At 53.4% G+C, this 23,902-nt stretch overlaps 1 protein-coding gene and 1 long non-coding RNA gene across 6 annotated transcripts in view; one reads left to right on the top strand and one right to left on the bottom strand.

Annotated features, from left to right (window-relative positions):
• The window catches only part of RASGRF1 (Ras protein specific guanine nucleotide releasing factor 1), a 95,022-nt gene that overhangs the window by 13,583 nt on the left and 57,537 nt on the right, over window positions 1–23,902 (bottom strand). For all 5 annotated transcript variants that reach the window (XR_012502605.1, XR_012502607.1, XR_012502606.1 and 2 more), the window contains exons 13-23: window positions 22,107–22,189; window positions 17,820–18,068; window positions 16,462–16,835; window positions 14,363–14,488; window positions 12,561–12,731; window positions 11,904–12,010; window positions 11,391–11,503; window positions 9,235–9,295; window positions 6,366–6,469; window positions 4,858–4,942; window positions 1,377–1,574 (exon numbers count right to left, since the gene is read on the bottom strand). Coding sequence is in view for 2 of the 5 variants with exons in the window: in XM_074353943.1 (XP_074210044.1) it covers window positions 1,377–1,574; window positions 4,858–4,942; window positions 6,366–6,469; window positions 9,235–9,295; window positions 11,391–11,503; window positions 11,904–12,010; window positions 12,561–12,731; window positions 14,363–14,488; window positions 16,462–16,835; window positions 17,820–18,068; window positions 22,107–22,189 (1,671 nt within the window). In the remaining 3 variants the exon portion in view is untranslated. The remainder of the gene's footprint in view (window positions 1–1,376; window positions 1,575–4,857; window positions 4,943–6,365; window positions 6,470–9,234; window positions 9,296–11,390; window positions 11,504–11,903; window positions 12,011–12,560; window positions 12,732–14,362; window positions 14,489–16,461; window positions 16,836–17,819; window positions 18,069–22,106; window positions 22,190–23,902) is intronic.
• Window positions 4,440–9,101, top strand: LOC105069137 (uncharacterized). The gene is made up of 4 exons (XR_012502608.1): window positions 4,440–4,597; window positions 5,323–5,423; window positions 6,918–6,998; window positions 8,856–9,101. It is a non-coding gene; the product is annotated as an uncharacterized LOC105069137 (long non-coding RNA).

The raw sequence follows: 23,902 nt of genomic DNA, 5'->3' as shown, positions 1-23,902 counted from the left end.
ACTCCCAAAGCGGTGGAAAAATGGAGTCTGGTCTGAAGGCCTCTGGAAAAGATGACATCATTCTGATGGAACAGGGCAGGAGAAGAAACATGTTGACTTGGAACGGGTCCCTCAGACTCTGCCAATAGCCCTGTCTGAACCTCGACAGGCCAATCAGCCTACGTGACTTGGAGGTTCTGCCTCAGCCTTGCACAAACCCTGACTTTAGGAATTCACGACTTCTGGCCACGCGTGTGCTTCCAGCCTCTGTTCTTTCCAGGAGCCCACTAGCGAGAGTGGCATCTTCCAGTTTTTGTCCTGACCCTGGTATCGCTGTGTGCTAAGAAGCCAGAGGCCCAGTCTCACTGGCTGGCAGGGGTATCTCTGTGGCACTCTGCAGTCCTGGGGGAATCTGGAGCTGGACTGACTGGATGGAGGTGGAAGGGCAGCACAGATGCCCCACGGCTATCCTGGGTTTGGCTGCTTATCTAAGTAGGAGGGTTTTATAGACCTGCCTGCCTAGGGGTAGAATCATGACATGCCATTGGCATGACGAGAGTGGTGAGGAGCAGGTCACAAAGAGAACTACAAGAGGACACAGTATCCAAATTCAGAGTGGTCCAGATGAGACAGGCCCCTTGGAGACACTGGGCCCCACACAGCCCACCCAGCTGTAGGACCACAGACACTATAACCAAGTGATTGGTGCCTCTGGAGGCTTACCCTGTTGCCTGGTGGTGCCTGTCTAGCTTCCTGCACACAGGCAGGCTGGTGTTTGGCATCCATCAAGTGCACCCAGGAAGTGGCCCAAGTGTCCCATTGTGCCCTCCTTTCAAAAGAGCTGCTGCCTCGTGACCCCAGTGCAAGGAGCTTTACTCCTGAGGAAGAATCCACCTTATGGTTTTTCAGACTCATGTTCTGAGTGAATAAAGATCAAGCCCACATTTAGGAGCGCCAGCTCTCTGATGGGTAAGAGGGACACATTAACTCTCTGGTGGCCAGAAGGGCGGGTGCAATCAGAGTCCTGGCGTGGGAGGGACCTGCAAGATTATCTGTCTCAGCAACCTGCAGACCTGGACTGGGATCCCCAAGAAGCCACCACTCTTTAGTCCCAACTCAAGAAGAAGAGTGTTGGGACTAATTATCACTGTCTCACATTTCCCACCTTGGGGTATTGATTATTCAAGTGGGAATTAAAGTCCCATGGGTCCCAGTGCCACATCTGTGGGTCTGATATCTGGTTCCAGGTGAAATAGAAGAAGAGGTTCTCTGTTTCACCTGGCGGTCTTGGCCCTCACCCTGTCCTTCATCCACCCATGCGTGGTGGCCCTCTGGTCTCCCTGCCCCAACCCCAGCCCAGCCCCAGGCAGGCCATGGGGCCAGCTTCTTGCCCACACCTGCTTAGAGACTTTGAGCCACGTCTTTTTCAGTCGGAAGATTGCACTCCGATTCATGGATGAGGTGATCTCCAGAACAGCATTGTAGTTGTGTAAGCAGCGGCATATGTCAGCCACAGCCACCCACTTCTCAATGGCGCTCACCCTTGCATTGATGTCTTCATTGCGAATGATTTCGGAAGCAATCAAGTTACTGATCTTTAAGCCCATGCAATAAGACAAGAAAAAAGTAAGAGGAATAAGTATTGTAAAGATGATAAATCACCATTATTTTCAGATGAGATGATTGCCTATTCGAAAATCTCCAAAAGAATAAATTGGAAAGCTACTAGAACAACCAACAGAACTCATTAGGGAAGATGGTTAAAGACTCAACATAAAAAAATAAAAAGTCTTTTTATATATTAGCAATACCAATTAAAAAAATACAACAAAAAAGGTATTTTCAAAGTACCAGTGGGAATCTGTAAATTATGTGGGAACTTTAATAAGAACTATGTAGGCTGCTACATGAAAAATCAAATTGCCAAAGGTTATAAAAGGTTTGATTAATAAAGAAAAAGATTAGATTCCCAAATGGGAATGTAAATATATCATTTTCCAAAACTAACACACAAGTTTAATACAATCCAATAAAACATGTAATGGGAGTTGAGAACTTGACAAAGTGATTCTAGTTTATCTGGAAGAAGAAATAGTTAAGAAGAGCCAAGCTCTGAGGGACTCTCCCACCACACAACTAGAGCTTGGACAGGACACACATCTGGGGGCATCCCTGATCTCACATATAAAGTAGGAGAGATCTCCAAGGTCCCCTCTTCCCCTGCCTGTACAGCAAACAATCACATACACACCAACAAACTAAATGTGCGCTGGACTTGGAGCAGCCAGGGGATGAAAACTGGGGTCCAAACATCAGGGAGCTAGAACTGCAAGGAATTGAGGCAGCAGGAAATACTGGACCTCCCTGTACATTCCTTTGCAATTTCCTGTGAATCTATAATTATTTAAAAATAAAAAGTACAAAAAAAGACTACTTGTTATTGAAAAATAAAGGTGATAAAAGGACATTCACAGATGAATATAAATTGTAGGGCTTTACCACCAAGAAATATTCTTCTTTAGAAAAATTTCTTAAGGATGTACATAAAGAAGAATGAATTGTGAAAGTATTCAAGAATGGAAAGCTACTGAAGAGAATCAGGAAGATGTGATGACACAACATATTACACATATTATAACCCTTAATTAAACTGAAGTACTACTTTTTTTCCATAAAGAAAACACTGAATTCCAGACAGTTTTACATAAAAGTTATACAAATTTTAAAAAGGAATTTAAAAAAAGGACACAAATTAACTTATCTACAAAACAGAAACAGACTCACAGAGAAGAAACTCATGGTTACCAGGGTGTAAGGGGGGTGGGGAGGGGTAAATTGGGAATTTGAAAATTGCACCTCTTGGAGAGTGATGGAAATGTTAGCTATCTTGATTGTGGTGGTGGTTTAATTGGTGTATGTATCTATCAAAATTCATCAAATTGTACATTTGAAATATGTGTAGTTTACTGTACAGGAACCACACAACAATATAGTTGTTTTAAAGAAGGAATAGATTAGTCAAACCTTCCAGAGAATAAAGAAAAAAGGAACACCTGTCAATTTATTCTATGAAGACAGCTAAATCTTGATACCAAAACCAGATAGAGACAATACAAGAAGGGAAAATTACACACCCATTTGTTTAATATAACATGACTATTTTAGATTTGTCCCTGGAATGCAAGGATGGTTGCATATTAGAGAAAAATCTATAACTGCCCTTCATCACATCAACATTAAGGGAGAAAAACCATATGACCATCTCAATGGATGCAGAAAAAAATTTGACAAAATGCAATATTCATTTATGGTAAAAACACATTATTAGCAAGCAAGGAATAAGAAAAAGAATTTCTTTAACTTGATAAAGAAACTGACATTATCCCAGATGGGGAATATTAGAAGCATTCTCTTTAAAACCAAGAACAAGATTCACTATCACCATTTCCTCTCAACACTGTCCTAGAGGGCGGGGTCTAGAGGCTCCCAGGGTGCATGGGTAGGCATCCAAAGGTGAGAAGTTCCTTAAATTTTGCCCACTGAGCACCTTGCTCACCCCCCTAGTTCTAGCCTTGATACTGGAGGTCCTACCCAGTACCATCCAGTAAGACAAAAAATTTAAAGGCAGCAAGATTGGGAAAGAGCAAAAACAAAAACAAAAACAAGCAAAACTGTATCAGGGAGATATTAAGAAACAATTTCAGGCCATGATTATCACCATCACAGAGGCACACATTTTGTGTATCTGAAAAAAAAAAGTTGGATTTTAACAGAGATGGCCAAATGCCAGGTAGTGACGAGGGCAGCCCTCTGGAGGTGGATGGCATGGGTTCAAAGCAGGCTCTCCTGCTGATTATTGGGGATGAAATCTAACCTCTTTGAGCCTCAGTTTCTTCATCCGTAACAGAGAATAAAATAAAAATGACAGTAACAAGATTAAACAAGACGATGCTTATGAAACCCTTGGCATGGTGCCTGGCATGTGGTCAATATTCAATAATTGCCCACTTCATTTTCTCGCCTTTTACTTACTTGAATCCTGGCACACAGTGGGGCGGGGCGTGCGGGGGGAGGGGGGAAGGCTTTTTGCTGCCTGGTGCTGTGGCTGGGGTTGTGGGTAAGGTGTGGTCAGACACAGGCCTGGTGCATGTTTCCTGGGGCCTCACCTGCCCCCATCACTTACTCTCTCCTGCTACACATGCGGCTCTCCATCCTGTGGCTGTGTTCACTCCGGGGCTCCTCCCCTGAGCGTCAATACCTGGCCCCTTCTTGTTTCCTCCGGGCTGCCGAGGACCCTCCCAGGATGAGGGATGTTTGCCAGGGGGCCAGTCCCTTGCTGTGGTTGGTATGTTGTGGCCTTAACCTGGCAGTCAGGACAAATGGAGTCATGTGCTCCCACTTCCAGCCATCAAAGGCTCTTGGGTTGAAGATTAAATACAGAGGAATGAAAATACTGAGTGGAATTGACCTCAGGGCCATCACGAGGCTGGGAGTGGACTTGCCCGGTGGCTGCAGGGGATGGAGCTTGGGCAAGTGTGGGGAAGTTGCTGGGAGAGATTTTTTTTTCCCTCACAGCTGGGCTGTGCGGCAGAGACAGGCCATGAGCCAGCAGACACTGGTAAGGAGACCTCCGGCATCTGTCCTTCAGAGTCTTGGTTTCTTTATATCTAAAACGTGGTAACAGCCCCCGTCTTTTAGGGTTAGTGTGAGCTTTAAATGAGATTTTTATGCATATAACTCACGGGGCTGGAGAGGACCCAGGTGGCCTGGTTCTGGCCAGGTGTACAGCCTGTTCTCCACCCAGCCTCTTGAGGGTCCCGCCAAAGAGAAACCTGCAGGAAAGGGCCCTGCCTTCCCCTCCCCAACCCCTGTACTCACATCATTGAAATGCTTAGTGGTTTTCATGATATAAGGGGTCCTTTCATTCTTCTCCAGTTTCATCCAGCCTTGTCCGAAGAACTCCCTGTAAGGGAGAAACCCAGGGTGAGTGAGGTTAGGTTTGCTGTGCTGATTTCTTTGCTTTCTTTCCTTTCTCAAGTTGTCTTTTCTAGGGGAGTAACTTTCTGCAGAGCCCTTGAGAAGGAGGGGCCCTGGGGTCAAGTCCAGCTTGGTCTTGTACCAGCCAGGTGGCTTTGGGGAAGCCCTCGATATCTCAGGGCCTCAGTTTCCTCATCTGTGAAGTGGGAATGACAACAATACTTTCCTCACAGCTTATTGCAAAGCTGAACTGAGAGAGGGTATGGGGAGTCACATCCTATACTGTGAAGTGCGGTGGGCTCATCGGGTCTGGTTTGGGATCCTGTTCCTGATAGGGAGAACTCACATTTTAAAGTCACTTTGCAGATGCTGGTCTGTAGAATGGGGAGGACAAAAGGCCACAAAAAGGGGCCAGAGCGATGGATAAAGCAGCCTGCAAGCCAAGCCAGTGGCGGCTTCTGGTCATGGTGAGCTCACGGGAAGCCACAGACTGTCCAGGCCTCCGGGGACTGTACAAGTGACCTGGAAAGAGTTCCCTGGGCTGGAGGGAGCAGATCACGAATAACTACTGTCTCGACATCCAGGAGATGTGGTAGCTTCCTAAAATGCTGCAGCTCTCCACCTGGGGGGGCAGCACCTGGGTCGGTGGGGCCTCTGTGCGTACTGGGGGGGCCACCTTTCTGGAAAGCACAGATGCGAAGTCCTACAGTGATTCATAGCCTCAGATTCGGTGATTCAAACTTTGGGAAACTATTCTAGGACAGTTGTCAGAAATTCAGAGACATATTTAGTTACGAGGAGGTTTATCCCAGCTTTAAATATAAAAGTGAAAACTGGAAAGAACCCCAGGACTTAGGGCGCTGTCAGGGAACGCTGTGCACTTATTAAAAATGGGGTTTACAGATACTATTTTGGTATATTGTTAGATGCAGAAGGAGCAGTACAGAATTATGTTGGTAGTACAGTTACAAGCGACATCTGGAGGGGGACTGACTGCAGGTCAGAGCAGGTAGCAGCCAGGCCTGTGGGCTTCTTCAAATTCGAGAGCTGCCCCGAGCCCTGCTCCTGCACGAGCCCTCACAGACACACACTCACGCATGTGTGCACATTTGTTCACATGTACATGTGTGCACATCCGTGAGCGCATACTCCTTTTCTAGACCTCCAGAAAAGGACTGCTGAGCTAGAGAGGCTTGTGTAGCTGCTGGGCAAGGAGGAAAGGGGACAGGGATCCTCTGCATCCCTGCTGGCATGCGCGTTTTTGTTTCAGGCTGTGGGGAATCACTCCATGCAGCTTCTCTGGAAGCATGTGCTTCAGGGGTGGGGAGGCAGCCAAAGGCGGCACCTGAGGAGGGAGGAGGGAGGAGGGAGGAGGGAGGAGGATCCATCTGGCACCCACAGCCACTCACTCATAAGGGATCTTCTTGAAGACGAGGTGGTCCAGCAGGGTCAGCTGCTCGGCAATCTCCAGGGCGGAGTGGTTTTCAAAGGGCTCAGCCTTCACGCCTTCAGCCTGAGGGGAGCAAGGTCCCGTTGAGGCCCATGAGGACGCCTCCTGGCTCTCTGGCCACTTCTCGAGGGAAACTCCCCCTGGATTCTGGTGAATGTTTGGGTGGGACCTGCCTCCCCGGGGAGGCCCTCCTGGCAGATGGACGAGTGAGATGAGGACAGGGAACAGAGGGGGCCGGGAGCCGCTGCAGCTGTGCCCCGTGTGTGCAGGCCTGTGCTGTGCTCCGGGATCGCCGTCTGGTCATCACTGCCCCTGGTGCAGGGACGAGACAACAGAGGCTTCCAGAGGCTTCCAGAGGTTACTGACTAGCCCAAGGCACTCAGCCGGAAACAGGCCAGCTGGGACCGGAGCCCAGGCCGCCTGACTCCAGGCTGTGGTTTGTCACTCCCTTCGGGGTTTGTCTGGGTCCACAACTGGCTCCCTAAAATTTCCTTTTAAACTTCATTCACAGATGCGGACCCACAGATGTGATTACCTCCTGGGACAGTCCTCCTGTTCTGTGCCTGGAAGACAGCTGCCTGCCTTCGTCCAGGTACTGTGTCCCTGTCCCCCAGGGCCACCATGGGCACCACCTTTAAAGGTGACCACCACCTGAGCCCTGTGACCGGGGGAATCTTCAGGAAGCACTGACGAGGGGACCGAAGTCCCCATGGCAGAGATAAGAGGAGGCCTGTGTCCTTGGACACAAAGGCCTCATGGAAAGTCCGCTGGATCTGGGAGGGCATGGAGAAAAGGGGGGAGGGGGACAATGTGCTCTCTTGAGAGGAGAGTCAGGAACAGGAATCCCCCGGCTCTCCGCCTAGGGGCCCCCTGGGCTGCAGGGAGAGGGGGCCGCTACCCTGCCCTGGTGTCCTGGCGAGCTGGCTCAGCCCCTGAAAGCCGCACTGATTGGAAGGAAAGTGGGGGCCACCCCACACCCAGGGAACAAGCCATCCCTCCTGGAGGGTGTCTCTCCTGCCTGCTTTCTCAGCAAAAATCACTGAGGTCTGCACTGCCAGGTCCCTGCTAGACAGCGGGGACAGAAAGACCAGAAAATACAGTCCTGGCTTCAGGGAGCTCCTGTCATGGGACAGGAGCAGGGTAGAGCACAGACAGGCAGAGGAAAGAGCTCCTAGTCCCGTGTGTGTGTGTGTGTGTGTGTGTGTGTGTGTGTGTGTGTGTGTATGTGTGTGCCTGTGTGGTGTGTGTGCCTGTGATGTCTGTATATGTGGTGTGTGTGTGGTGGGGGTCCATGTGCTCCCCAAGCAGAGTCACCCCGGGCCAAGAAGGGTCTGTGCAGAGGCTCAGATGCAGAAGCCCAGGGGTGGGGAACACGGTGCTACTGGGGAGCCCTCAGGAAGGCAACTGGGACATGGGGACGAGAGCTGGGATGCCGTGTTATAGGGTAAGGACCCTCATGGGAAGGAGCCCCCAGCCTCTGAGGCAGGTAGGGCATGTGGGCAGCTCAGCCTACTCCTGAAGACCCAGGATGGCCAAGCTGTCAGGACCAAGGGCCCTGGCCCGGTCTGGGGAGAGGTCTGGGAGCTGAGGGAGGGGTGAGGACCGCCCAGGGCCCTGAGGGGCCAAGAGACCTGGCCAGGAGAAGGTGCGCTGGGCAAGGACGAGCAGGCAGCTCCCCTGCCCCTGGGTGTGGCCTGGGACAGGGGCTGACCCTGGAAGCAGAGGCCAAAACAGACCATCCTGTCACAGGGCGTGGGAAAGCCCTCACAGCTAGAAGCCCTCTGCTCTTGCGTGAGGGCCCTGGGGCCTCCTCCAAACTGGGTGTGCCCTGCGCAGGCTTTCCGGGCTCCGGAACCCAGGTCAGGGCCCAGGGGCAGCTCAGTGGTGCTTTGTTCTGGAAGAGCCACAGGCTACTCATGAAGGAACAAGGGGCCCTCGTGTTCTTGAGGGGCAAACATTCTGGGGCCCTGTTGGGAAACAAGAGCACGAGCAGCCGCGCCCCTGACCGTCCCGGCCTGGGGGCACCGCCCTGCAGTGCTGCGCCCGGGGGCAGGGGCCAGCTGCTCCCTGGGAGGCCCCGCCCACCCCCAGGGAGAACCAGCGCCAGGGGCCCAGAGGGGAAAGCGGAGGGGAGCAGTGGGCTCAGGGCCCAGAGTCCTAAGTCCTCACGCTGGCTGCTTGGAACAGACTGGGGGTCACTCAGTCAGTCTAAGTGAGCCCGCCTGGGGCCGAGGGGCCCGCTCAGTCTCCATCTGTGCGGAGGTCAAAGAGGAAGAAAATGGACGTGGCAGGGTTATGGGCTGAATCTGCCCACCAAAACATGCCGAAGTCCTCAGTCCTGGTACCTGTGACTGGGAACTTATTTGGAAATAGGGTCTTTGTGGACATACTCAGGTAAGATGAGGTCATTGAAGTGGGCCCAAATCCAAACGACTGGTGTCTTTACAAGAAGGGGACGCTCGCTTGGACATGGGGAAGAGGATGCAGAGACACACAAGGAGAAGACGACCATGTGACAGCGGAGGCAGAGACTGGAGATTCACTGCCACCGACTGAGAAATGCCCGGGGCTGCCAGACACTGGAAGAGGCACGGACTGAGCCTCTCCTAAGGCTTTCGGACGGAGCGTGGCCCCACTGACACCTAAATTCCAGACTCCTGGCCTCCAGGACTAGAACAAAACTCTGTTGTTTTAATTTGTCTCGGGTACTTTGTTACAACAGCCCAGCAAACCACCACGGGGGTCACTGTGCTCCCCTGGGGGTCATGGGGTGGGGAGGCCGGGGGAGACAGGCTTGGCCGGTGAGCAAGAGGGCAGGCCCGCCTCACCATCTGCGTGATCTCCTCCAGCGTGATCTGGTTGTCACCCGGGTCGTCCTGGGTCAGAGTCCTAGGGGATGAGAAGGCGCAATGAGCCCCACGCAGCCCATCCCCACACCTCACCTCAGGGGCAGCCCCCTCTCCATCCCCTCATGCCAGCCCCCCTGCCCTTCTGTCTTTGCTCTGCCATTTCCTTTGCCAGGAGCCTCCTCTCCCCTTTCTGGTCACTGATTCTTCTTGATGGGCTGCCCTCGGGATTCAGCTCCCTGACCCTCTTGGCTGGGTGAGGTCCCCTTCTAGGGGTCCCTCAGCCCCCAGGCTTCTAGTGGCCTCAGCCCCAGTCTCCCCATGTTGGAATGGCTGCGTATGCGCCCGACCCCTGCTAGACTGGCCGGGGGCCCCTGAGGGCAGGGTGATGTCTGATTTGTCCCTGTTGTTCTGGTACCCATCCCAGGGCTGCGCATACGGCCGGTGATCCTCCACGCCTGTGGGATGATGGGATGTAGCTCCAGGCCTGGAGGACCAGAGAGGGTGGAGATACTGGGAAGCTTTCTAGACGGGAGGGACAGAGGACAGTGAGGGGCAGCAGCATCGTGGCCCAAGGCCCAGAGGTGGGATTGTGTTGAGAGGTGGCTGAGTAGAGTGGTCCTGAGCAGTGGTGGGGAATGAGGGTGGATCCTCAGAGTCAGGCCAAGGAGCTTCACCCTGGCTGTGACAGCAACCGTGAAATCTGGGGATGGGCCTGGGAGCCAAGCTGAAGGTAGGGGCACAGTCAGGAGCCCGCTGGACCTGGGTTGAGCCACTGGGACTCTCCCTCCGAGGAAGCGATGGCTCAGAGAAATCGCACCGGCATTTCCACAGCTGAGCTTGGCGGGTGGTGGCGGTGTCCACCATCCAAACCGGGGCGGCCCAACTCCACAGCCTGCTTTTTCCCCTGCACCCAGCAGCACCCAGAACAAGTCCCCTGACTGAGGGTGGCTTTGATCAATAAAGTCTTGGGGACCCAGCACAGCCCTGCAGGCCTCCCAGGGAGATGAGGGGATGGGAGGAGCCAGTGGCTGACTGTGCGTGCGTGCGTGCTTGCATCTCAGGCTTGGGTACTGAAGTAAGGGAGGCCTTGAGGAGCTCCTAGGATGCTGAGCCCGAGGGAATGATGGGGCCTGCAGCATGGGCCTTGGGAAAGCAAAGCGGATCATCTGGCTGGAGGAAGGCTGGAGACTTTGGGTTGTAGGCAGGAAAGTCTGGGTCAGAGGCCATGGCTGGGGCACACAGAGGGGCAGCTGGAGTTGGCCAAGAAATGAGGAGGAGAGGCCTGAGCCTGAGCTCTTGCGCCTGGGCAGGGCTGGGAGGGCAGCCTGAGCCAGCAGAATGAGAGCAGCGGGTAGACGGCAGGCCTGTGCCCGACGCCCCCGAGAGCTGCAGAAACACCAGCGTGATCTCACTGTGGCCTCATCACAGTCCTTGATGTGGGTGTTGTTCACCCATTTTACAGAGGAGAAAAATGAGGTTCAGAGACGGGGCTTGCCCAAGGTCACAGTGAGTCGCTGGCTGAGCCAGCAGGGCTTGGACACGAGGCTGCCTGACCCCTGACTCCAGCAGGAGAGGCAGTCTGGGCAGGAGGAAAAAGTACAGGTTTGGGGATGACTGAACTCAGTGCAACAGACATTCCCTGAACACTTAGACACAGGCGCTAGTCCGTGCTGTCCAGCAGAACCCTCTACAGCGACAGGAATGTTCTTTATCTATGCTGCCCGACATGGGGCCACCAGCCACCTATAGCTAGTGTGACTGAGGAACTGAATTTTAAATTTTCTTTAATTTTAATTAAGGTTTAACAGCCACATGTCGCTAGTGGCTACCACACAGGCCGGCATGGGCTGGACAGGTGTGAGCAGCTGTGGGCACAGATGGAGAAGCAGGCAGCCTTCTTGTCTCAAAGGAGCTCAAGGACTGATGGGGGCAGGAGAAGGGAGGACACCTGGACCACCCACTCCAGAGCCTGGCTGCAGAGGGGGTGCCCGGCCCCCAGGAAGCCCAGGGCTATGAGGTCCTCCAGGCCCACGTGCCTGAGGCAGTGCTTTGGCCTAGGAGGGCCCTCCCCACCTCCTTGCCTCTGGAGGCAGAAGGCAGGGTCCCTATCCCAGCAGGCCGTCCTCGGCCCTCACCTGATGATGTTGGCTGCTGCCTTCCGTTCCTGGGTCAGGAGCTCTGGGTCGTGCATGACCTCCTCCAGGAAGCTGATCACCTTGCATTTGAGCTCATTGTTGGTCTCGAAGTCCTGCGGGGAAGATGGGAGGGTGGTTCTGGCTACTGTATTCCAGCTGCCCTGCAGTGGTCCTGGCCCGGCCAGAGGAGGCGGTGGCAGGTTGTGCCTCTGCCCACGGCGGGCCGCCTGCCTCATTTCCCTCTTCACTGGCTGCGTGGCAGGCCGCCAGGGAGCCTACAGACCCGGAGGTAAAAGGCACTGGGCAAGGACCATCCTTTGACAGCTGCACCCCTGGCCCAGGCTCTGGGAGGAACCCCTGCTGTAGACAGAGGCCCCTTGTTCCTGCCTTGAATGTTCTTGATCCCCTCCTAGGGGATCTGAGCAGGTTCTCTGAGAATATCAGGGCGGCAGTTTCCTGGGGTCCGTGGTCCCCTCAGGTCCGCAGAAGCCCGCCCGGGGGGCTCCCACCCACCTGAGAGTGCTTGGAGACCCAGTGGCGGAGCACGTTCAGGACGCGGTTGGTGGCTGCTCTGCGAATCACAAACTCCTTGTCTCCGTTCCTCTGGTCGGGGGGAAACCCTGGCGGCACACGCAGCAGATGGGAGAGAGGGAATGTGAGGATAAGACACAGAGCCTGGCTCTAAACTGGATTCAAACCCCAGTGCTGGGTAAGCGGGGCTGCTCCGCATGGCTGCTGGTGGGAGGGCCGTGGGCAGGGGATGAGAAAAGATTCGATAGCCAGTCCAGGTCCTGACCAGTAAGCCTGGATGTCACAACTTCCCAGTGGACACAGTCCACACATGCCCACTTCTACTGGACCTCTGGATCTTTCAAAGGGTGCTGGAGGATTCTGGCAGCCTCTCCAGACAGGGCCATGCGGGATCAGAGCTCTCTGGGGCCCCCGCTGCAGGACCAATGCCGTGGAAGTGGGTGGTGGCGTGGGGGCCGAGGCTCCTGTGGGCCGTGGGCTTTACTCTGAACAGAGGTCTGCCAAGCAGCAGAGGTGGGGTGGGGAGGAAGGGGGCTCAGCGCTGGCCAAGCCTGGAGCAGGAAGCACTCAGCACTCGAAGGGCGACAGGTCCCCGGGGCCACGGCTGTCATCACTGGCCGTGAGCGGAGCCCACCGTACCTGTGCTGGCCAGGGACATCCTCCGGTACTTCTCCTTGTTTGGGGTGCCCTCGTTGGCGCCCGCGGTTGCTATGGCAAAGGCGGAGGCCGCTGACAGGGCACTGCGGTTGCTGTCCAGCTCACGGCAGGAGGTCATGACGACTCCATTATTGTAGGAAAAGAGCGGGAACTCTGGGGGGAGCATGGACCACCCCTCAGCCTTTCCTGGTCCAGCCCTCGGCTGTCAGGAACCCTGGGGTCCTGACAGGCTGTGCTCACTGCACTCAGGGCCTGTCAGGTGGCGGTGGTGGGGTCTGTTCCCCTGCTGAAGTCCCCGGGAAGGGGCAGGCCCATGCCACCTGACCCCACCGACTGGGGGTGTCTTCGGTAGGGAAAGCCCCTGCCTCCCCCTGCTTCTCCCACTGAGATGAGACGGTCCCGCCACCCTCTGCTTTTGGGGAACCACCACTTCCTTCCCTCTGTAGTTTCAAATCCTTCACCTCTTCAGCCCAGCTTGGCACAGGCCTGCTTGAGGACAGTGTCATAAGTTTTCTTACCCTTTCAGTCTGTTTGGAAATGAACACATGACCTGTATAGTGTGTGACATCGATGACTCATACGGAAGGGCTCCCTGGCACAGCGGGGTGGAGAGAGCCCTGCACTCCAAGCCCTCACCCCTTACTAGCTGCGTGGACTTGGGTGAATTACTTATCCTCTCTGAGCCTGAGTCATCTCTGGATAATAGGGATGTTAACACCTACTTCAAAAGGTGAACATAAAGATTAAAAGAGGTAACATGGATGGAAGTACGTAGTAGAGAGTGAAAAGCTATATATATACAACGGAATATTGATGCTATTAACAATAATAATTGTTATTTTTCAGCAGTCATGGTAGTAGAATCTGATTCCAAAAACCTTTAGCTTCATCTTGTAAGTCTCTGCAGAGCAATCCATACTCAGGACAAAATAACAGTGCTTTTGCTGTGAGCAGCAAATGATTTATTTTAAAACCTCAAAGCTTATTTCTGGAATTTGGCTCTGTCTCCATGAATCTGCTTTAGGGTATCTGAGAAGCTGTGGCAGGCCTGCGGTGTCCGAGCAGTTTCTCTCTGCAGGTGGGTGACCCTGTGACTTATTGGGTCTCCTGGGAGGGCCTGGGTAGTCAGGGAGCTCGGGGTTCAGGCTGTACCTCGTATGTGGGAGCAGGGGCGGGAGGGGCTCCCGTGAGCTCGCGCCTCACCCCTGGTATCTCAGAGCCCCGCGGTGTGCTTTGTGGGAACCAGGGACCCAGATGGCTCCTTGAGGACCTTCCAGAATCATGAGTCTGAGACTAGGGTGGGCATCGCCACAACCTCTCGGGGAGACTTCTCCCTTGTATGAAAATCAGGAATGACCCGGCCCCTCTGTGCGGTGTCAGATGGCTCAAGGGCGGGGCACAGAGCTTGACACGCAGCAGCAGCTCAGGAAACACCTTCTGAGTCTGATCTTCCATGCATGAGCCCACATGCTGGGCCCTCCTGCCTGTATGGGGTGGGCTATGCAGTCTTGCCTGAAGTTGGGGGTTGGGGTGGGGTGGGGTGGGGTGGGGTGGGGAAGTGGCTCTGCTGAGCTGAAGAGCAGGACCAGCCAGGGTAGCGGCCCCAGAATCACCCCCAGGGTTACGAAGGGCAGTTAAGTTCCTGCATGTAGGAAGGAGTCACTCGTAACACAGAAGGGCTGACACACACTCGACCTTCCTCGGGCTGACCCGCTGCCCTCTCCCCGCCTGGATCTCACACATCCTCTGGACTCTATCTGTAGTTTCGGACTGGCGAATTGTACCTGAGGAATTTTTGCTTTTGACAGATTTTGGTGTCGTCGGAGACTTGGTGGGGGATGTCTCGGCATCACCCTCGTCACTCTGGTTTTGATCATTATCTGACTCTTCCCTCATGGAGACTTCTGAGCCTGGGAGAAAAAGAGGAAATAATTTTGCATGTCTCAAACAGTCATTGATTTTTAAATTCAGGCCTATAATTTAACGAAGCCAAACAGAGTAAGTTTGGGAAATACCGGCTGAAGAAAGTTTAACAGCTGTATTTGCCATGGGCCGCATCAGACCTTCCACGTGCTAACGGGCCTTGTGCACCTCCAAGGGGCCTTTTGCTCTCCCAGGGCTCCTCAGACTTCATGGGCACAGCTGGGGATCTTGTTAGGATGCAGATTCTGATTCAATAGTCTGGAGCCTGCATTTCTAACAAGCTTCCAAGTGATGTCCACGTGGCTGGTCCATGAACCACACTTTGAGTAGCAGGGTACCACCTGACTCCCTGCTTTTTTGGTGTGTGTGTGAAACATCTTAGGGTGACCATCTACCCCGGCCTGCCCAGGGAAGTCCTGCTTTATCCCTGTTGTCCCTGCGCCTGGTCACTATGAAAAGCATCCTGGTTTGGGCAGTCCCCCTAATCTTGGGAGACTCATGGTTTACACACTTTGGGGAAAGCTGATGAATTACATTAAAAGTCCAGCTCTGGCGTGGTGAGATCTTGGTCAAAAACTCTTCACCTCTCTGGTCCTCAGTTTCCCCAATTAGAAAGTAAGTGGAGTGACACTTGACCTCTTTGAGAACCCAAAGAAAGCTACAGGTCTTCTGTTTAGAAGCGAATGCACACACACAAGCACAATGCGGTGCACAGGCAGGCAGGCTCAGGGTCCGCTGGACCGCAGGTCGAGAAGCCCAGTATGAGATGACCTCTCAGGACCGTCTTGCACTACGTGTCAGGACGTGACAGGCCTGGGTTCACTGCAGCTTCATGTCAGATGGAATTCTGTGCCCTTGTCTGCTGCCCTGCCGGGGTGTCTGCGCTGCTGCGGGATGGCATGTGGGTCTCTGGTAGGCTGTTACCTTGGTTCCTGACTTGGAGCTGTGCACGTGACCTGCTTACTGTATGTGCCACAGTCAGTGTCACTTGGTATTAGAGCCTCCTGGGGGCTTTACCCCTCCTCGGCTGTGCCTTCTGCTGGGGTGGGTCCCTCTGTCTTCCCTCTTCCCAACTCAGAGGAGAGAAATCCCGACTATCTTCATTGTTTTTACAAAGGCTGCCTCCTCCTCAAAGCCCAGGGCTTCCGACCAGCCCAGGGCTGTGCACATGTTTGTGTGTGTGCGTGGGCACACATGAACACGTGTGCTAACCGAGACAATGCTGGTGGTACCCAGGATGTAGGTTGACCTAATGTAAGACGTAGCCAGACAATCCTCCAAATAAACGTCATTCCAGAATGGTCAGGGCTCTGAGAGCATCATCTCCAGCTGCCAACCCACGCTCAGGGCTCCAGGGATGCTGAGCTCCACGCTGTTCCCTGAACACGCAACACTTTTCCTTGCTCCTCAGTCTTGCCCACTCCTTTCCCTCTGTCTATGAGGTTTTCCCATCCTCCTGGTGAGAATCTAGATCTAATCGGTCCTCCAGGAAGTCTTCTGACTCTCCTGACGGCTTCCCCACACCATCCTCGGTGCCCCTGGAGCACCCCTGAACACACATATCAGGTGCCCATGTTTCCATGTCTGGTCCTGCTCCTCAGCCACCCTGTGAATTCTGGGGGCAGGACTTAAGCCTAATGACCTCTTCTTTCCTCGGCCTTGACTGGGGCCTGGCCCAGGACATGTCACTACAGAGATGGACAAATACATGGCTGCAGCAGGAAGCTGTCGTCAGGCCAGCGGGAAGCTGGTGACGGGAGTGACACTCATCCTTCCCAGCGATTTGTTGGCCCCTTTGCAGCTGGGCTCCCACGTACGGCTGCTTGGCCCCCTGCCCAGGCTCTGCACATCTGGCCGGGACCCCCAGCCTCCCCTCCTGCCCCGTGGGAGCCTGACGGGGCTGGGCTGGCCTCAGTGGGCCGGTGAGTGGGGGTGCGGCTGGGCCCTCAGATCCACTCACTCTGCTTGCTGAGAGCTGAGGGCTCTTCAGGTTTCTCAGGGGCCGTATCGGCCTCATCCGGAATCTTGCTGGCAAAGGTGCTGGACACATAGAGCTTGCTGGTGTCCAGTGTGGCCTTGCTGAAGGGCGACATGGCCGAGTACATGCTGGTGTAGCCGTTGGAGTTGCAGCTGAGGGCGGCCAGGTCCAGGGCCTTGCCACCCGTGATGATGGGGATGTTCAGGGAGAGCTTCCGCCGGCGGCTGGGCGACGACGTCTTGGTGATGGACAGGGGAGGTGGTGAGGAGAACTTGCGGGTGGCGCGGGGGGACTTGGGGGGGTCGCCGTACAGGAGCTTGTTGTTCTGGCCACTGGCGAACAAGAGCTCCAGTGACCTGCGGGGAGGACAGGGGACGAAAACAAATGGTCAGCGTAGGCCTGACTGCCTGCCCAGGGGCACCCCCGTCTCTGGTGGGTGGGTTTGAGAGGCGGCCAGGCCAAAAGGATCACGTGGCTAAATGGCCTGAGGCCAGGAGTCCATAGACCCGAGTGTCCTGCTTTGGGAGGAGGGCACGGGCTTTGGTGGCACGGTGCATCTGCCTGATGCTTCCTCCTCTGCTTCCCTCTGGTCCAAAGCAGCCGCTGACCTGAGACACTGTGGGTCCTCCTGACCTGCAGGGTTCTGAGAAACGCCTCTCTGAACCCCCCACGGGCCCGTGTCACCCAGACGCAGCAGGGGTGGCCGCCAGTGGTCTCCATGAGCCCAGGGCCCTGGGTTCAAGTCCTCACTGCCAGGGGCCCGGGAGCAAGGGTCTTGGCCTTTCTGGGTCCCAGCTGGCCCATCACAGGGCTGAACTGCCACGATATAGATGGAAAAGATGGCCTTGACGCCAAGGCTAAGGTGGCCTGCCCTCCGTGTGCTGAACCACCCCAAGTGTGTCAGAAGGATGTGGTCTAAACAGAGAAGGGACAGGATTCTCTCTCTCTCCTTCCACCCTCCCTCCCTTTATTCCTCCTTTTCTTTCTCATTCTTTCTTAAATGGGGAAGGTGGGGAGGGGTGGGAGGCTTCCAGGAGGGGGCTAATAGGTGAGAACAGGGAGGACAGAGCAATATAATGCACCCCTACCCCCAACTCTACGCCACCCCAGGAGCCCGGGGGAGGTGGAGAAGGCTGGGACTGAGCAGGGGCATCAGATCAGGCAGGTCAGACCTCCCCACCTCTTTGCAGGAGGCGGGCTTGGTTCCTCTGTAGGGTGCCCCACATCCCCCCACCCAGTGCAGGGCACAGCCTCTCCCCAGCCACTCCCAATGTCGAGCTCAGTTTCCCTCCCAGGCCTGGAAGGTCTGTGGGTCCGCCTGGGAGGGGGAGGCCATCCACCTGGCGGGGATGGCGCTGATGGGCTTCCTGTAGATGGTGATGAGCTTGTCCAGGACCACGACGGCGGTGGTGAAGACGCGGTAGGAGTGCAGGAAGGTGTTGAGGAAGTCGATGCTCAGGAACCGCAGGTCCGTCAGCCTCTCCAGCAGCCGCTCCACGCTGGCGTACCGGATCTGCAGCACTTTGCAGGAGTTCATGGTTTTGCTGAAGCGAATGTCTACGTCATCACAATATAAGGAGGCATCGGACCTGGGGAAGGAGGAAGGACCAAGAGGAGACTTGGGTCTGAAGTTTCCAAGTCCACGGCCATCTCCCCGACCAGGCTGTGAGCTCCCTGAAGGCTGGACCATGGCCCAAGCAGCACGGTCTCCTCAGTGTGCCAACAGCCAAGGACAGAGGGACTGCTGAAGGACTGGGTGGCTTAGGATGGGAACAAGGAAAGCTCTGGGAGACTGACATTGAGGAAGAATGGGCTGCGTCTTCTTTTTCTCAACAATATCCTAAAAACCTGACATTATAAAACTACAAATACTGGATGAAACATAACAAATTAAAAAATTATGTGTTACTCAGTTCACAAGATATAAAGGAAATCTGTTCACACAAAAACATGGGCACAAATGTTCACGAGGGCAATGTTCATAATTGCCAAAAAGTAGAAACAACCCAAATTTCCATCAACCAATGAAAGGATAAACCAAATGTGGCCTAGCCACATGATGGAATATTATTCAGCCACAAAAAGGAACGAAGCACTGACACTTGCTACAACACGGGGGAATCTTGAGAACATGCTCAGTGAGAAAAGCCAGTCACAAAAATCCACATATCATATGATCTCATTTATATGAAATGTCCAGAATAGCCAAATCTGTAGGCACAGAAAGTTGATTGGTGGTTGCTAGGAGATGGGGGAGCGGGAACTGGAACTGCCTGCTAATATGTATGGGGTTTCTTTTTGGGGTGATGGAATTATTCTGGAATTGGACAGTGGTGATGTTGTACAATATAGTGAATACATTAAAATCCAGTGACTTGTACACTTTAAAATGGTGAGTTTCATGAATTATATCTCAATAAAAAAATAAGTAGAGACAAAAAGATGCAAAGGAAATTCCCAGGGGCCAAAAATGAAGAGAAATTTGGAAACAAGCTGATGCTGTAGCTGCCTTTAGGGCATCTGCTGCCCTTGAAAACCAAGTGCCTCAGGTTTCAATAGAGAAGGAGATGAGGCCTGGGCCTGTGGGTGGAGGGGTTTGGAGTGAGACCCGCATGTAAAGCTGGGAGCCTTGAAGGGCTACAGGCTCAGTGAAAGGTGGCCCAGGAAAATCTAGTTTGCATGTTTTCTGTATTAGCCCAGCCTCTGGGGGGTGGGTTGGGCGGGGGTAGAAAGCTCCCTTGAGAATGTCTTATTTGCCCTCCCAGTGGTTTTGGAATACAAATTCATACTACCTTTGTGGTCTGGGAAGCCCAAACAGAGCATATAAAAGTGTGGTCACAGGATGTAATGCTCCTGAGGCAACTGGTGGAAACAAATGCAAAACCTTTCTGGAAGGGCATCTGTCAACCAGGTTCTAAAAGACATTCATAGACAGACCCCTGCTGAAAATGAGCTTGCAATCCCAAACTAAAAACCACACGAGCAAGTGTCAGCAGATACAATAAATAGCTTAATTAAATTTCCAAGGGTCTAATTTCTTTTCTAAGTCTAAAAATCCCAAAATTTTTGTAACTAGCTGCCTCGCCTGCCAGCAATCTGCTGACAGCTTCCCTCCCTTAGCTATGAAGAGCTATAAAGAATGAAGCTGGCTTTGTGATGGTCAGTCATTGTGAACCTCTGGCCCCTGTGCCAAGGTTGGGTGGATTTCTTAGAAGTCTATTCAACCTTCTTAGCCTTTGTAGGGAGAGGTCATCCTCTCTTTGACCTCACCTTGGCTTCCTATTAAAGCACTGAGGAGCGAGGATGGTATAGCTCAGTGGTAGTGTGTGTGCTTAGCATGCACAAGGTCCTGGGTTCAATCCCCAGTGTCTCCATTAAAAAAAAAAAAATTTAATTGCCTCCTATCCCCTATTACCCCCCAAAAAAACCCTTAAAAATTGAAAAATAAAAAGCATTGGGGTCCATCTTCAGCCTGTAGTATATCAGCTGGACTAAAAGTGACACTGTTGGGCAGGTGTCCTGGATTGGATCTATCAAAGTCCTTCACCTCTAGCCAGAGTGATTTCTGCATGGGGTAGGAGTCTGATCCAAGCCGGAGCAATCTGAATCTTTCCCTGAGACCTTCCAAATTGGATCTGGGAGCAGCAAGTCCCGTTCCTCTCAGGCTGCCAACACATGAGGACAGGTGTCTGGTGCAGTCAATGAGACTGTAGTGGGCTGAGGACCTGAGGACTGAGCTGGGTCTAGACACCCACAGGTCTGTTTTCCTTCAGCTGTCTGTGAGCTTGACGCCCACAGCCTCTGCTGGGTGTAATGGGAACCAGTTGCCCTGAAGAATGTTGCAACCCACAGCGCCCTCTGGTGGTTAAACCACAGGACACATGTCTCATTGTCTCAGGGGGATTCTATCATGACTCCATAAGCAGCTGTAGTTTTTCACTTTCTGAACACTGTGAATCTTTGTAATCATGTTTCCCTTTTTGTTTTGACTGCTGAGAGGCTTGGAATCAAGTCTATTGCTGACTTCCTGCAAGTGCACAGCAAGTGCAGTTAACCTCATTCGGGCTTCATTTTATTTTTCCTTCCTTATTTTTTGTTTGTCCGTATTCCTTACACATGGATGACTGTACGTTATCTAGTTGTTTTTATATGTATTTAGCAGGCAGCCTTAAATCTGTTTTGTCTTCTGGTGGGATATGATTAGAAGATGATATAAATGAATAAATACATGACATTACTGAAAGGATAAGCTTGGGAACCTTACCATCATGAGCTCACAGGGAAAAAAAAATCTAATTCAGTATCAATTCAGCCCATAATGCTTGTCATGGCAGGAATAGGTTTAGCATCTCTGGTGATGTGGGAAGAACACAAGGCTTGGAATCAGAATACACAGGTTCAGATGATACCTGTAATACTTGTTTCTTGTGTGCCCTTACACAGGTACTTATTCTCCCGGACTCAGTTTCCTCATCTGTAAAATGGAAATAACAAGACCTACCTCAAAAGATTTTTGTTAAGAACTTAATAGACTAAATGACCTAAGGGACCTGTAATATTGTCTGGCATTCAGTAGACAGTAAATAAATGTGGACTCTGCAGTCACTGGCTTTTTAGAGGGTGCCTACCGCCTAGGAGTGCAGGAAGTGCTCAGAAGAGGTGAGCAGACTGGATATAGCCTTTCACACTGTCCTTAAAGGTTTTTCTTTGGAAACATACCTAGGATTTGAAATATTAATGGATAAATAACCCTTATCGACCACCTCCAATGAGCAGGGCAGTGGGGATTTCTTTTCAGGATGAGAAAAATAGAGAAAAAGCACAGGGCCTACAAGGACAGTGCAGTTTGACAAACGTCCAACCTGAAGAAACAGGAAATGATTCCTTCCAAGGCGGCTATGCTGCAAGACACATCTGGTTTGTGTTTTCACCAAGATTCAGGGAGATATATGTTGCACCTACAGAACTGCAGGAAGCCACCAAGAAGAGGGAATAATCTGAGATCAGAAAGATTTCCTGTGCTCTGGGCAGCACAATGCGCCGGGGGTCGGGGAGCTGGGTCTTGGCCTGAGCCAGGCGGGCAGAGCAGGCTGGGAATTCAGAGGTCTGGATGGAGGCCAGAGAGCCAGCAGGCCACCCGGTGGGCCCCCTGAGGGGGTCAGGCGAGCAGACACTGGAGGAGAAAGCATGCTGGTGCAGGCCAGGAGGCTGCCCTGCCTGCACGGTCAGACAGCTGTGTTCAGTAGGATGCCACCGTCCCCCCACAAGTCCCTTGTCCCTGGGGTTGCTCAAACGAACACGGTGGCACTGGGGCCTGCGTTTTGGAAGTGTTCTCATTTTGTAATTAGGAAAAGAAATAAAGCTATTAAACAAAAAAGAGTGTATAAATCGTCTTACCTGATGTTCTATTTTAATCAGCCTAATACAAAAATCCACATTTTCAAGACAAACAAGAAAAACTAAGCCAAAGCCATCATCCAAATAGACATTAACTCAAAACAAACAAGCAAACAAACACCTAAAACACCTGGAAAGACGAAACCCAGCATCTTCGAAGCCCCTTGCTGGCTCCAGGTGGCCCGCGGTCTCTGGAGCTCGGCCTGGGCAGGGCCACTCAGGGCACTTACTTGATCATCTGCGGCACCGTGACCTTGGAGTTCTCCTCGAACGCGTTCATCATGAGCCCATTGCACCGGATGTTATCCACACACTGGAATCAGAGAGGACCCCAGGGTCAGAGCCTCAGCCTCCACTCTGGGACCTGAGTGTGGGGTTCACGTGCCCTGGTGCGACACAGGGTCCTCAACCTCCAGGGCATCGTCGAGGCAAAGGCAAGGTCAACGCGAAGCATCCCTTGGACTTCAGTCGGAAGCCCCCAGTTCAGTGACCTTTTGAGTATTAACTTGACCTCCCTGGGCCTTAGCTTTCCTACCTGCAAAATGGGGGATAATGGTTCCTACCTCCTTGGGTTGTTTGCAAAATGGAAGCGTCTGACCCTGGCCACCCTGTGGCTGACCTCTGAGATCCAGTGCCAAGGTCAAGATCAGACCCACAGTGCTCTGGGATGTCTCCCCGGGGAGGCCGGCTCAGCAGGGCCTCCGTGCCCCCTGCGCGCGGGTGCTGTCCTGCACCCTGTCCTCTGCCCACCACAGGGCCAACACTCTGAAGCTGCGGCTGGTTTTCCATATAAACTCCCACCCCCGGGGAGGTAAGGCTGCCGGCACTGGGGGAAACAGACAATTGTATGGTATATTCAGCCTCTGAAAAACCACAAAATCCAAATTTTTCTTTGAATAAAAAGTACACCTCCTCCAATAATAAAAGATACAAAGACACACTTCTTCCTCCTCATTGCCCGCCACCCCAAGCCACCACATTGCACCATGAGAGGGTTTATCCTAGGCCTGGGGGTAGGGGCGCATCCCAGGAACTTCTGGTTTTGAGGATGTATGTGTTGGGGGAGGGGTCCAAGTCCCTAGAAGGTGAGAGCAAAGAGGCTGGTGCAGTGGGTGCTCCCAGGCCCAGTCCTGGTCCCAGCCAGGCCCCCTACTGTTTGGGGGCCTCCAGAGGAAGCTTTCCTCAGTTGCCCTTCCCAGCTCCTTCTTTCCAGCCCCGCACTCTGAGACTTTCTTTAGCTCTGATTCTGCCAGCAACCCTGAAACGTAGGGCACCTGGCCCCAGAACAGAGCTTCCTGGGGGCATCAGAGGGCCTGGGGGCCCTGACACCCATTGGCATCAGCCATGTAGCCCTCAATGGGGCAGAGGCCCCAGGGACACTCTCCAGGCCAGTGGCCCTGAGCCTTTGATGGCTTGCTGAGGACAGGAAAGGGCCACGCTCGAGGTTTCCAGTTTTCCGGTTTCCCCGGGACACGCTAGCTGTGTGAAGACGTGGGAAGACTCAGCAGGAGCAGACAGGCACCCGCTACACGCCCTCCCCATCCCGCCATCCTCTGCTGGGGCTGTGAGGGAGGCAGGCAGGGCAGAGGCAGTGGTGCATGGGCAGTCAGGGCAGCGCAGACGTGAGGCATAAAAACGAGGGGCAGGGAGTGAGTGATGGGAGTCCCCCTTAAATGCAGAGGAGACTCTGCCCCCAGTTCTCCATAAATACAGCTCCCAGGCCCCCTGCTCAGAAAGAGGGCCATCTCCTGCCTCGCTGCCCCCTTCCTCCGTCAGCTGCTACCCTAATACAGCCACCTGCTCTGCAGAGCGCAGACCTCAGGCAGGCAGCCCTAGAGGAGTTTCTCTGCTGTTGGGACAGGGCTGCGCGGACTCAAGGCCCTTGCGGGGCCCAGGGAGAGGCCTGTACTCGGGCCGGAAGCCCGGCGCTGCCGACAGCCTCTTTGCAGACTCAGATCTCTGCCTGATCCTGCAGGGAGGGGCCCACAGCCCCCTGGGTCTGTTCTCCGGTCCCCGGGGAATCTGT

Source organism: Camelus bactrianus, chromosome 27 (assembly GCF_048773025.1).
Source record: "Camelus bactrianus isolate YW-2024 breed Bactrian camel chromosome 27, ASM4877302v1, whole genome shotgun sequence".
Taxonomy (NCBI): domain Eukaryota; kingdom Metazoa; phylum Chordata; class Mammalia; order Artiodactyla; family Camelidae; genus Camelus; species Camelus bactrianus.
This window is presented reverse-complemented; position numbering and strand designations above follow the sequence as displayed.